The sequence below is a fragment of the Pocillopora damicornis genome, chromosome 8 (assembly GCF_964200805.1).
Source record: "Pocillopora damicornis chromosome 8, jaPocDami1.2, whole genome shotgun sequence".
NCBI lineage: Eukaryota > Metazoa > Cnidaria > Anthozoa > Scleractinia > Pocilloporidae > Pocillopora > Pocillopora damicornis.
Window position 1 is genome coordinate 7716742 of NC_142677.1, and position 13335 is coordinate 7730076.

General features: G+C 36.3%; 1 protein-coding gene across 3 annotated transcripts; it reads right to left on the minus strand.

The window, feature by feature from the left end:
* Window positions 1-267: 267 nt before the first annotated feature.
* On the minus strand, window positions 268-13335 carry LOC149041233 (MAM domain-containing protein 2-like). Of its 3 annotated transcripts, none has more exons than XM_089180126.1 (5): window positions 13244-13335; window positions 2181-2366; window positions 1244-1372; window positions 730-980; window positions 268-393 (listed from the first exon to the last, which is right to left on the minus strand). In XM_089180126.1, exons 2-5 carry the CDS (start codon window positions 2278-2280, stop codon window positions 295-297), a joined length of 579 nt encoding a protein of 192 aa, XP_089036252.1. In that variant the 5' UTR covers window positions 2281-2366; window positions 13244-13335; the 3' UTR covers window positions 268-294. The 3 variants fall into 3 exon arrangements, with proteins under 3 accessions (XP_089036252.1, XP_089036253.1, XP_089036251.1); XM_089180127.1 differs by lacking the exon at window positions 13244-13335 and adding an exon at window positions 12155-12272; XM_089180125.1 differs by lacking the exon at window positions 13244-13335 and adding an exon at window positions 8552-8667.

Consider the following 13335-nt stretch of genomic DNA (forward strand, 5'->3'; position numbering starts at 1 on the left):
TAAAAACCAGAGGAATTCATAGGCTTAGAGAAGGTGTATTTAATTCACGCATTCAATTAAAATGAGACATTCTAGATCTGAATTAGACGAAGTTCTCTGAGCTGACATTAAAAATGGAGCGATCATAGAGTTATATTTCAGTTTGATTAACATCTCGCAGTAAATCAATAATCTAAAAAGTGTAATTTATGAAAATACAACGGGTTGACTATTGGGTTGCCAGTGTTTATACAGCAACGACACGTGACCCTACCTTGTCTTCTTCAAAGAATATAATTAGAATTTTCAACAGTTTCACTTGCCTAAATTTTGGCATTTTCCATTTGACAAAATGATATTATCGATAGCGATATCGCTTGCAAAATACCAGCCTCTGATAGCCTCAACCACTATCTGAAAGGTAAAGTACATCTTAATCACTTTGTGTTAATGAATAAAAAGCACATATTACTGACATTTTTTTTTTTCATGCTCATACATGTATATACGTATCAAAAGGAAGCCATTTTATCATCAAGGTCATTGTAACACGTATCTTGTTACTATTTCGATTCTTTGTTTTAAAGATAATAGGAAGACTTAAGGACAATTTTGAACATTAGAACAACAATACAAAAAAAAAAAGATTCATAAAGGGATTCACTAGGTTAGAGTTCTCAGGTGAAGAAGTCAAAAGCGTTGGATACAATTTTATCAAAGTAAACCTTGAGGGAATAAGGAATAAGTCACCTGATATTCAACAGACGAATTAACGAATACGGCTGCCTGCATCCATTGGTCTGGGTGATTTCCTGATTTAATCCATTGTATCATCTCACTGTCATTTGTTTTCAGGTAAATGATGAGGCTCCCCATTGAACTACCATACATGTGGTACCAAACTGACAAACACTTTGGACCTTGCATTTTGGGGCTTATAAGTCTAGCCCTGTCACCATGATTACGACCAGTGGCCTCCACGTACGCATACCTTCCATGGCCTGTGGAGAAATTAACACTAACGAAATTGCCTCTGCGAGTTGATCACGTACAAAGCCTTTAATCTTTAAATAATGTATATAATGGAAGATCGCATGCTTGCAAATCTTAAACCTAACCGCTTGGTACCATTAGAAACCTGTGGCACTTACTTATTAAAGAATTAAAGCTAAACAGCGATGAGTGTAACACTCCATTAGCTAAGTCTGGCAATTTTAAGATATGTAATTCTTGCATTTAAAGTTGCGCTTTTTGTAACAGTTACCTGACACGTCAGACTGAGGTCCAGTCCATTGGCTTGGCGTGGTCCCTGACCGTACAATCCAATTAATCTGCACTATCCCTGTTTTGTCATTTTCCCAATTGCATAAAGTAGAGTTATCGAAATCGCAGTCTGAATTGTAGAAAAAAAATCCATGTCTTAAACGTTACCATGACAATGTGCAGATTATCGAGGTTAAACACTTATGTGAGCTTTGTGATCTATAATTTTGATAATGACTATTGCCAGAGAAAGGTTTTCAAATTCATTCTCATTTTTATTCTTTGAATAATCAAGGCAGTTAAAACCGAAATTCTTCTTTTCTTTCTATCTTAGGGGTTGGAGAGAGGTTAAATTTGCTGATTACAAGTTGTAAAACAGTTTCCCCAGTGAGGCATTCGCTGGTAAGACTGAAACAATGCTCCGTTAAATGCGTTTAAGGACGTTGTCCGTATTTAAACAACACGATATATGCAATGGAAAAATCTCCGGAGGTGTCATTAGTGAGTAAGTCTGAAATCTACTGCTGAATGTTAAACAACGTTTTAATTTAATCTTGAGGTAACAGGCTTCTGATTTGATCAAAATGATAAAACATTCTTCTCTTTGAAAAATAACAGAGATTGTTTTATGTAACATAAATGATACGATTCCGGCAAATGCAGTGAATAAATGATTGAACCAAAATTCCTAAAAGCAAAACGTGTGTAAATTCATAATAATTTCGACAGCTATCTCGTTGACTAACAGTTTTCCAAACACGCTAAAGGAGCGTTGACGTGTGCGGCATTATTATTGAAAAGTGCATGCGAACGAAACGTTCGTCAAAATTAATGACTTTTTTATGGTCATAATAGTCTCTATTTCGATCCTTTATTTTTCTGCTTTTCTGCCCTCAGATACTGCTCTATACTTTTACCTGTCGGATTTATGATCTTACCTGGCGAGAGCACACTTGTACTGTTTGATGCCCAGAAAGGTCTTAGAGTTAGCAAAAACAGAGTGGCACAGGTGATTCTCTTATAACTGTAAAATGGCATATCGCCAGTTATAGGACGCTTTTAAGATCCTCTTACTTTTCCGCGATCTTCGCTGAAAGTACTTTCTACCAGCATATAATCAGCATCTTCAAGATAAAAATCTTATTAGCAAACAAATTGGTTTGATATTTGCAACTGAAAATAACGGATGTAATTAATATTTCGAGCCAATCTATACAAGCAAAGTAACCATTATCACTTTCAAGACTTCCGAAAAGCTTAAAGCACTTATAACCAATTTACGTATTGAGTGGAACTCCTCGCTAAGTAACGAATGACAGTGTAGGAAATCCGAAGCAAAAAAAAGCTGAGGAAGAGGAAGTTTCTTTGTGTTTCATAAACCATTCTGTATTTTGGATGGTGATATCAATTACACATATCAATAATCAGGGAGGTTAGTTTTAATTACACGGAATTTTAATATCCATTTATTTGCTTTCAGTCCCCCATGACATATCCCTATTATGTTTAGGAAATTCATAAAAGAAAAAAGAAGAAAATGGAAGAGACAAACTAAAAACTGATTCATTCTGCCATGGATGGCATTTCTGACTTCAATTATCTGTTACTGTCGACTACTTTTTAGGGAGACTCCACAGGGTTTTTGCTTAATGTTGGGGCGCGCGCCAGCGTAATGTTTTTCTGGAAAATTTTTATGTTTTCGCTTTTCAAAATCATTAAAAGCTATCAAATGGCAATGAACAAGGTTCGGAAAATCGTTTGCTGTTGTAAATATTATCAAAATGGTTTTCGTTATTAAGGTAAGGCTTCACGAAGGGAAAGCCAGCGATAATTTGGCTTTGCCTTTGATTTTGATTTTCTTCAATCTGCTTTGGTGAATCTCTCAAAATTGTCACAATTTGTGGAAACTGATGGGGGTTTCAAGGCAGTTTCCTCACTATTTGCAATTTTGTGTCTTTTTCCTCAGTCTCAAATTTGGTATTATAAATCTTTGTTATTAACAGGCACTAGAGAGGGCACAAATGTTTAAAGGTCCAGCAAATCTTGGGAAATTCCACCGAAGGAAACGTGATAAATCTTACTCGAAAGATCCCTATTTTCTTTGTCGCAAAACATTACTTAATGGAATAGGACTTCGGTGTCTGAGCACGCGGAGACTTTCGAATCTGGCGCCTTTTGGCAATCTTTCCCACGGTGTTTTCTTTTCTTTTGACCTCTTTTTCAGGTGCAAAAGGCCTATGAATATTACGCGTGTAGTTGCTGGAAACCCTAGATTCCATCACATAAAAACTGTATTGAGCTAAACTGTTTTAACACACCTTTTCAGATAACAATCGTGCGATAGTATCGAGCCGCCATGTTTGTTTTTCATGTTGACAGTTTTAGCTCGTGCTTCGTTCGCATGGAGCCTCCTTAATGGACTGTAAAGTAACCTTAGAAACAAGAGTATTAATGCTATGTTTAATGCCGCCTTATAAAACCCCTTCACCACACCTTCGCTGATATGGCAGAGGTCATGGGTTCAAATCCCGTACAGGCCTTATTTTCACTACTGTTTAGGTGGTGTTCATAACTGCGAAGATTGCTTCCACATTCAAAACCCTTTCAGTCGAATTCTGATATGAAAATAATCTTCATCCGTTACCATGTGAAATCGTAGGTTTCTGAGATACAAGTAAATTAGCAATGGGCACCGTGTAAGAAAATTGCATAGAACAGAAGCACCATATGGAAAAAACACTATAAATTTGTTTGGCTGGTTACTGCCATCGTTGAAATCGACAGGAGGAAATAAAAGGGAAAATTTAAAACATAGATTTAACCAAGGCACAGGCGTATTTCAATCTGTGAGTAATGGATATTCTGAAAACAAGCGAGGTGTTCCTTAATGCATTAAGCTTAAAGTGTTATAAGAAGGAGCGTAGTAAAGACAAGCTCACTTTATATTTTTAGTTCTCCGTACATCTTACTGTTATAGAAAGTGATCAAGTTAAACACATCATGCTGATGATGCATAATCACGAATACATTCAAATTGTGTCCGTGATTGTTATAATGCAAAGTTTGCAGCGCTGTGGTAATTTTTCAATCATAATTGCTCTTTGGGCAGTTTAGACATTTCCATGAATAAAAAAAGATAAAATGTCGCGACTCAATTAACTTTGCCGGAAGACGTAACATTTTGGCTTTGTTTAAGTGTCACCATTAAAATATCAGCGTGATGATAAAAGGTGCATCAAACAAGCTTAAGATATAGTGGAAACTCTGGAAGCGTCATTTTATGATACTAGCCACTCAGCTAAGAGAGTTTAAGGCGAACTGGAAATCGCTGATGTACGTATCGATCATCTGTACAAATGAGTCTTATCTTAAGTAAGTCATCTCTAAACCGCCCAGACTTGAAGAATATCCAAACTGAATTGTAGCTGGTTTTCATCCTTCGAAGTCCTTCAGTTATCTATTTACGATAGTCCCTTTTCTTTAGCACCTTGTGCTACGACCATACAATCGCGTCGCCTGCGGCCAAGCTTGCTTTGAGGGTGAAGATGGTCATGTTGCTCTTAAACGGAAATTAAAAGCTATATCTCTTTGTCATTGCACGCAACGAAGCACACAAAAAAGGGTTGCTTTTTGTTGCAACTGATCACGTCGATCTATAAAAAGAGTATTATTATACCTGAGTGCAGTTAGTCTTTGAGAATAAATTCTCTACGCACTGTGCATCTTTTCATCTAAGAGTGTCCATTGCAGGTGCTGTCAAACAATAACGAAAGGCCGTCTTTTTTGTCTTGTTTTGTTTTTTTGTTTTTTTCATGTATCTGTTATATAAAAGCACAGTAAACTTTATGGAACCATTAAAGAGTAGATATTCACGAGTTTTCGTTACCGAATTCTGAGGCAAGAATCTTTTAGATGTTACGATATCAACGAAGGTTTTGCTTTGGTGTCAGCAAAACCTTGCTGTTAAAGTTATTTCTCTCCCTTTTTTCCTTGGCTGGACTGTTTAATTACCTTAATTTTGAAAGGACAGCCCATCGTTCCTTATATCGGTTTTAGATTCGCAACAAACAGCACCCAGCTTTTCGATTTAAAAACTTTGCGAACTAAAATACGACCCAGTTGCTTTTCTTTTACGCAAATATTCAAATAATTAAAAACAAACATAAACTGACCACAAATATATCAAACCAGTAGTTACCTGTATCTAAACAGTACTTTCGACCTTCTCTCACTCAGTCGTGAATTCGATTTCAGTGCTGCTAAAATGCACCAAAAATGATTCCAGTTTTTGGGAGATTTAACATCACCAGTAATCTACCTCTAACTTCGTAATATCTTCGCCCACAGATGGCTCTTCTGGATGACTTTTTTTCATCATATTTATTCAGTTTCATCCGTGTTATAGGACTTTTGGCTCTTTAAATAAATTGGAATCGTGGTTCTACCCACTCTCTCCTTCACTTAAAGTGGAATTATTCAGAACTCTAAACAAACTCAAGTCCAAAAGTAAAGAATTTTATGACCCATTGCATTTAATTACTGTCACCTAAAAAATAAATTTCATTGCGTACTTCAGGTTAATACCAAATCGCTTTGACTGGGAATGAAATATTATTCTTTTTATTTACCAAGTTAGTTAACGTCTTGAAGTGTCATGTTAGGTAGCTTCGTGACAAGGGAGATGAGTGACGCCTAACATCTGTCTAAACACTGCCTTGTAAAAACTCCCTTTCATCAGAGGAACCTTCGAATAACATAGACTGCTTTATCTAGTTCCAATTGATGACAGAGAGAGAAGAGTATGGCCTCCACTTAAAGACGCTACAAGCTCGAACATAATGTCGGATACCGCGGCGCTCTAGGTTTCTTCTTTATGCAAAATTTCGAAGTAAACATCGTGACCCTGTTGGTAAGGTGCAAATCATCTTAGACTTTACTATAAATGCAAACTGACTCGATTCGAGCTTAACTGAGTGTTTATTCATCTGTTAAGTATGCAAATTTTCAGTTACACTATAGAATGAAAAGAGTCGAATTGAATCCAAATACCAAATTGAACTTATCCAAAACAGTTCTGAAAGGTATTATTGTGCGACGTGTCAGTTATTGTGCGACGTGTCAGCAGCTGATTGGCGATATCAAACACGTGAAAAAAATATCGTATTTTTTCACCGTAGTTTATAGGATAAAATGAATTACAACCGCGAATTCATCACTACAGATGCCATATTTCTTGACTTCATTCAAATATATTTTTATCTGCGACTTCCGAAAGAATAGGAAAGCGAACGTAATACGCTTAACAACTCATTTTCATTTTAAATAAAATGCAAAGACTCGACCCCTTCATTGATCTCGATTCATAATTGCTTGTTTTGCAGAAAAAGACGCGGTTTCGGTGCCCAAGATCTGCCAAACAATCCTAAAGATGGAGATGAGCTGAGGCACAACTTTCCATCTTCAAATAAAATGTTTATAAAAATTATAGCAATGAACGCAGAATCAGAAGGTAAACTCTTTATTTTACAGCTAAGTAAAGATGCCACAAGATTTGCTTGCTTGTGACTGTGTCCTCATAGGGATGAAAATAGACGTCTTTCTCAAACTGACCAATGAAGGTACATTCAACAAAATATTGATTGACAACTGATTTTTTGGTTATTGCTCTCTGTCATTTTTTGATTGACGAAATGTTTCTCCTGCAATTTTGGGCATGGGCGAAAACGGATGGGTTTGTTTCACGATTTCAAACTCAGCTCCACGCAGCCACTGCTGTCGTATATTGCCTTGTTGAGTATTGGTACATCTACCTGTGCAAATACGGTTAGCAGGTGGTTTTCAATGGTTTGGTTTCCTTTAAGGTCCTTCACTTCGTTGAATTTCCCAGGTTTGGCTTCAGACCCAAATTCCGACGTAAAAGCTTGACATTGCAGAAGGGAAGACAGATTAATATATTTTGGTTTCCCTCTCACTGTCCTAAATGCAGAAGTATATTCCTGACGCCTTCCTGAATAAGATTGGTGACACCTATCTTATTGTCAATCATGACCTGTCAATGATGTCAGTTCAAATAATTGATTATTATTTGTTTCGTTTTGTCTTTGTTTTTTTTCATATATCTGTTATATCAAAGCACTGTAAACTTTGTGGAACCGTTGAAGAGTAGATATTCACGAGTTTTCGTTACCGAATTAAACGCATTAAAACGCTTCCTTGATCAAACAAGCAGGTCATTTACAGGGATTATTTTTGTTTATTGTCCAACTGCACAAAGTAGAATACAAATAACTCGCGAATAGAGTAAAAATATCCTGCGATATCGTACGGTTATTTGGACAATTGGTTATTTTGAAATTTAAAAATAACCTGTTAAACTAGTCGGCTGCGCGGTACGCTTCTCTATCCGCTTTGCTTTTTCCGCTTCATGAGAAATGAGGAGAAAGATTTAGCTAGAAAAAAAAGCAGTTGGATTATAATTAACTTATTAAAAGTTTTAGTGTGTAGGATCGCTGACTATTTTTACTTGTTGTTCGTATTTTTGACAGCCCTACGGGCTCGATACAACACACAAAAACGTCTAACAAGATAAGTAGAAACTTTAAGAAAATACTGTCAATGCAAAAACTAGGCAAAGGTTTCCATGACTCATCCAACAGCTCAACTTGCACAAAATATCATCGCGCCACCAAAATTTCCTGAATCCATCTGCTTTCTGTGTAAATGTTTTTCAAACATTAACGAGCTACGCTTTACTTTCCTCCAGCTTTGAGAAGAGGAAATCTAATGTCTCATTTTGACTTGCTAAAATATAGTTTGTTCAGATTTGGTACTCTGCCTTAAATCCGCAAGTCCTAATGGTTGAATTGTTATAGTATACAGATCAACTAAAAAGCTCTGCGCAAAATCGCTTATTAGCCTACGTGATCAGACTATCACGAATGCATCATTCGTCCGAGTACATTTGAAACATGACTGATTTTGAATTGTGCAATGCAAAAAAATTTTCATATCGGCCAATATTAATACCTCAGATCAAACAGTAATAATTCTTATATTTCGTAATATGAAAGAACATCGATTTGCAAGAAGATAGAGATTCTAATACTGCGTTGCCTACATCCATTTCCCAAATCGCGTAAATCAACACAACTTGCCTCTCTAACTTGGGAGACAGGTCGTGTATGATGCATTGGATTACACCCAACTGAATTACTTTAGCAATAGCTGAGGACAAAAAGTGACAGAGCCATAGAAAATGCGATAGCTTATTTCGACAAAGGAAGAAACGAAATTGGGAATTCTTCATTACCTCGTTGTGTTTCATCAAGCAGTCAAGCTTTCTCAGTTGTCGCCTGGTAAGTTTCACGAAAATAAGAACCATGTTTTACCTTGTGACTTGAATAATTTATCAGGAACCCGAATATGTGTCATGTCCTTTACGTGAAAATTTTAATAAGTTTTTTTCTAACTTTTGTCATTTGTTGATGTCTGACCTATCACAAAAAAAACTCGTGAAATTCATTGTGCTATATTTGGTCAAATTTTTCTGACAAATTATAGGATGACTGACATTCATATTAAAGTCCATGTGTGATTAACAGCATTACATGTGTGTTATTCAAATGAGATATCGACAGATGTCCCTTTGGGCATATACTGGACATTAGACTCTTGGACCATTTTTTAGAATATTTTTTGGACTTTCTTTTGGACCGTTTTTTTAGACCATTTTGATCATTTCTTGGACCCTTTTTTTACGATTCATTACTAAGGAGGGATGGTTGGATATATTTGTCATCCGTTATATTTGTCATCCGTTATATTTGTCATCCGTTATATTTGTCATTCGTTATATTTGTCATCCGTGCGGGGGGGGGGAGGCGGGGGGGGAGGGAGAGGATGCACTTGCAATAAATGCTCCTGTCACTTTTTCGGGTATTTCAGCGGATCATACAAATTATTTGGAGCATTTTTTCCACTGATATTTTTTTGGTTGAGCAAAATTTTGGGAAGGGCTGAGCAGTTTATATTTCTTTGTTTTGTTGTCATGTAAATGCGAAACAGGCGTCAAAACAATTGCACGGACTGGAATGTTAAAGTAAGATATAAAACACTATATTATTATCACTATACGCGGCCAAATAGAAAATCGGCCTCTTCAAAACACACGCTCAGCGGGCCGCAAAAGACTGACAGCGGGCTGCTAATGCATTATCAGCCCTACAGCTGATTGGTTCTTGCTTCATCATTTAAGGTTAACTTTGTGATATGCCTATTATTTATAGACGATTTTAAGCATTTTTTTGGTAATTTTCAATAAGTTCACTGGACTGAGTTGATTCTTTAATAGCTTGTTCAATCAACACTTACATGATGATTTGAAGTGACTTTGAATTCGTCATTCACTTAGCTTGTATTATTAAAATTCGCATTCTTGATATCATTTGGCCTTGTTTATTAATAATAATGATAATGACACGACTTTTTGAGGGAATATTGTTTATTTGCGCCCTTGTAGTATCATTTGCGGCCCTCGCGCGACACTACGCGGGCGCAAATAAACAATATTCCCTCAAAAAGTCATGTTATTCCCTTATTAGTGTACATATCGCCGCAATTCGAACCTTGGGTAGGGAAAAATTTTTAATTCCCCTTTTCGATCCTCTTAAGTGTGATTTTTAAATATACTTGTGCTAGTGGTAAATGATACTTAGTGGTTATAATTTACTTGAATCGCGAATTACCAAAAAGTTATTTATCATTTCTCTTTGTGTAGAAAATTACACCAAATTTCTCTTATTCCTTTTGCTCCTATCAGTGGTTGCGCAGACGGCAGAGAACATGCATATAGTATTCACAAGCGCTCTCACAATTTCAACGTCTACGGCTTTAATAAAAAGACAGTCTTGGTACCTTCATACAAAGCGATGTTTTAAAAAAAGCAGTTCTCGCTCTCCAACTCATGCTTTAATTCCAAAATAAACAAAAGTTAATTACATGTCTCTCTCAGAGGCTGTAATTTGCGACACGAGACGAAACGAAATGGAAATCTATAGTTTTTGAAATGAGAAATTTGTGATTCGAGAAATAAAAATCAATAATTTGCAAAACGAGAATTTGTGCGAAGGACTCCACCGGCCGGAAAGATGGATTGGTCAGTTCACCTCTAGTGTGGATTGCATACGCAACCTAGCAAATAATCGCAACTATTATTATCGTTCGGACCCTTTTTTCCGCAGCTCATCGAAGCTTTGCGCTGTAACAATGGAAAATGGCATGCGATTATTGTCTTGTTTCCCTGCTGCGGGAGAATAAGTGATGCTTCCAACTTGATCGTCGCGCATTCGAATTCTTCATCGACCACGAACATCATGGTGGTGAAACGAAGTATGACCGGCATAGCACATCTACATAAAGGGTCAGATAATTTTCCAAACTACACATTTTCATTTTATGGCTTAAAGGCGCAATTCTTTTTTTCACATTGCTAGCACACTGATTCATGCAATCCATTCTAAAGGTGAACTGATCGATCTATCCTTCCTTCTTTACAGATTTTCATTTAGATTTGTTTCCTTTCGCAAATTAAAGTAAGCCATTTTCATGACATCCGCTCTAAATAACTTGAGTGATTCGGTAAAAATTTCCGTCACCAAGGAGCATCTATAATACAAGTGCCTCCCGGCGAAAAAAACGAAATGTTGCATCTTAGTCAGCTTCAGCGGAAAATGTAGCCTACTTCTAAGTTAATGGAAGGAAAGGCAAAGGAATATCTCGCGGCAAGATATTATAAACTCTTGCACGCTGTCATCGCACGCGATGAGCCGCGAAAAAATGTTCGCTTTTATTTGCAATTGATCTTTCCGATCACGGATATGACTTCCTGGTAATTTAGTGTTAATTGAGTCACCCCTTTGTTTTTTTAAAGTCTATTTAATTTATGCTAGGAAATGTGTCCAATCAGTTTGTCAATTTATTTTCCTTCTTCTATCCTAACTTTATTAAAGAAAGACTTGAGGATTAGAAAAGGTGACACTGCTGTTTTTAAACAAAAACGCATACGGGTAGATTATGAATAAATTGTGGTTTATCATAACTAGTAAGAACTTTGAGAATAAACAACATAAACATTATTGGTATAGTTTTTTTCTACGACATCGGGAGCAGGGATGTCGTAATTGCGAGAGCATGTGTACCCGATTCAACCTGGTGTGACAAATTGCTGCAGTTTATCTGTCGGTTTTTTACATAGGTTTTCTTACAACTTCTCCAATTTTCCACCTGTAAAAAACCTAGCACTCCCAGTTTACCCTGATCTACTCAGTCAGAAAGTTTCTGACTGTGTAACATAGCCTTTTTCATGACAACTTATTCCTTAGAGTTGTATTTTCATCTATGTCAGTTTTTCCATCGAGCTTTAGGTGAAAGTGAAGTTAAATGATGATTAAAGGTCGATATTTTTTTTTTCGCGTATCCGTCATAAGAAAGCTCTCCTCTAAATTTTATGGAACTCTCAAGACAGCTATCATTCACAACTTTTCCGTTACCGAACACTTTACACTACGAAGAGAATCCCAAATTTTACAATAAAAAAGGGAACTTTGCTCTGTTGCAAGCTTTAAACCTCGAGACGAGGTAGGTCTTCTTTCAGTTTTCCTTGACTGATTTAATTAAAATGTTAGAGGAAACTGTATTTTTTTAAAACCAAGTTAAGATCCATGAGAGAATTTGATGGATTTACCTAAATTTCTTTTAAACTGCATTTAAAATTCAATATAGGTTTTAAGAGTAAAAAAATTATATTCTCAATTGGAACTCTTTGCTGGGTAAAGTGCATTTTTTTTCTTAAAAACTAATCAAATATGTAAAAATTAACATAATTTGACCACAAATATATCAAACCAATAGTTACCTGTATATAGACCGTGGTTTCGACCATCTTTGACTCAGTTGTAGACTCGAATTATGGGCTGCTAAAATGCGACCAAAATAATTCCAGTTTTTGGGACATTTAACATCATTTACAATCTAGCTTTAACTTGGTAATATCTTCGCTTTGTATGACTTTTTGTCACTCGTATTTACTCAGCTTCATCTGTGTTATCGGGCTGTTAGCTCTTTCAATAAATTGGAATTGTGTTTATAACAAGACTTCTGCGGCATTTACCATGGAATTGCATGAAACTCCAAAATCAAGCATTTTTATGCCCCACGTCTTTGAGATGTTTGAGTTCATGCCGCCGAAAAAAAAATCATCGTTTACTTCATGTTACTAGCAAATTGATTTGACACGAAATGAAAAACTATTTCTTTTAATTTACCAAGTGAATTGACTTTTTGATGTCATGAAAGTTAGTTTCATGAGAAAGGAGGCCCATAATACATGACATCTGTCCACACACTACCTCGTTAAAATTCCCATTGGTCAGATGAATCTTCGAATAACATGGTCTGCTGTTATTTAGCCCCAATTTTGACAGAACGAAGAAAGACCTAGCCTCCATTTACAAATACAACAAGCTCGAACATAATGTTGGACATCACAGAACATTTAAGAGCATTTTCTCGTTCTTACGAAACTGAGCAGCCAATGCAAAGGCTTCATGGCGAGGTGCGATACATTTCAATCTTAACTGAGCGTAAAAACTAACTCAATTCGTGCTTCACCAACTCAGTATGCAAATTTTCGGCTCAATGCTCCTTAAATATTAGCTTTTCGGAAGTCTAATTCCCAATGCTCAGGGATTTTGTAAATCAGAATGGCTTTTACGCTTTCTTGTTACTCTAGACCCAAGCATGTATATTGCATGCCGTATACTATCGTATATATATCGAAAAAACAAGAAGAGAAAGTTTCAGAAGTAAATCAAGAAAGGAGGTTGCGTATTACGATTGAGAAAAGACAGAGATTCTGGTATACGTTTCCTCAAGAGAAGATGGTGATTTTTTCTTGGTTTCCCAAAACCAGCCAACGCAAAACGCTTAACCCAACACCACTTACCTCTTAACTTGAGAGAAGTCATGTATGATACATTGAATAACATCCCAAAGAATGACTGTAACAACATCTGAGGACCGTATTGTATCGAAAAG

What these genes read in the sequence shown, in the direction of transcription:
- LOC149041233 (XM_089180126.1), bottom strand. Translation starts at nt 2,280, where the DNA reads ATGCCATTTTACAGTTATAAGAGAATCACCTGTGCCACTCTGTTTTTG. An exon ending in TACAAGTGTGCTCTCGCCAG is followed by an intron (nt 1,373 to 2,180) that starts GTAAGATCATAA and finishes TCTACAATTCAG; the next exon opens with ACTGCGATTTCGATAACTCT. An exon ending in ATTCGTCTGTTGAATATCAG is followed by an intron (nt 394 to 729) that starts GTGACTTATTCC and finishes TTTACCTTTCAG; the next exon opens with ATAGTGGTTGAGGCTATCAG.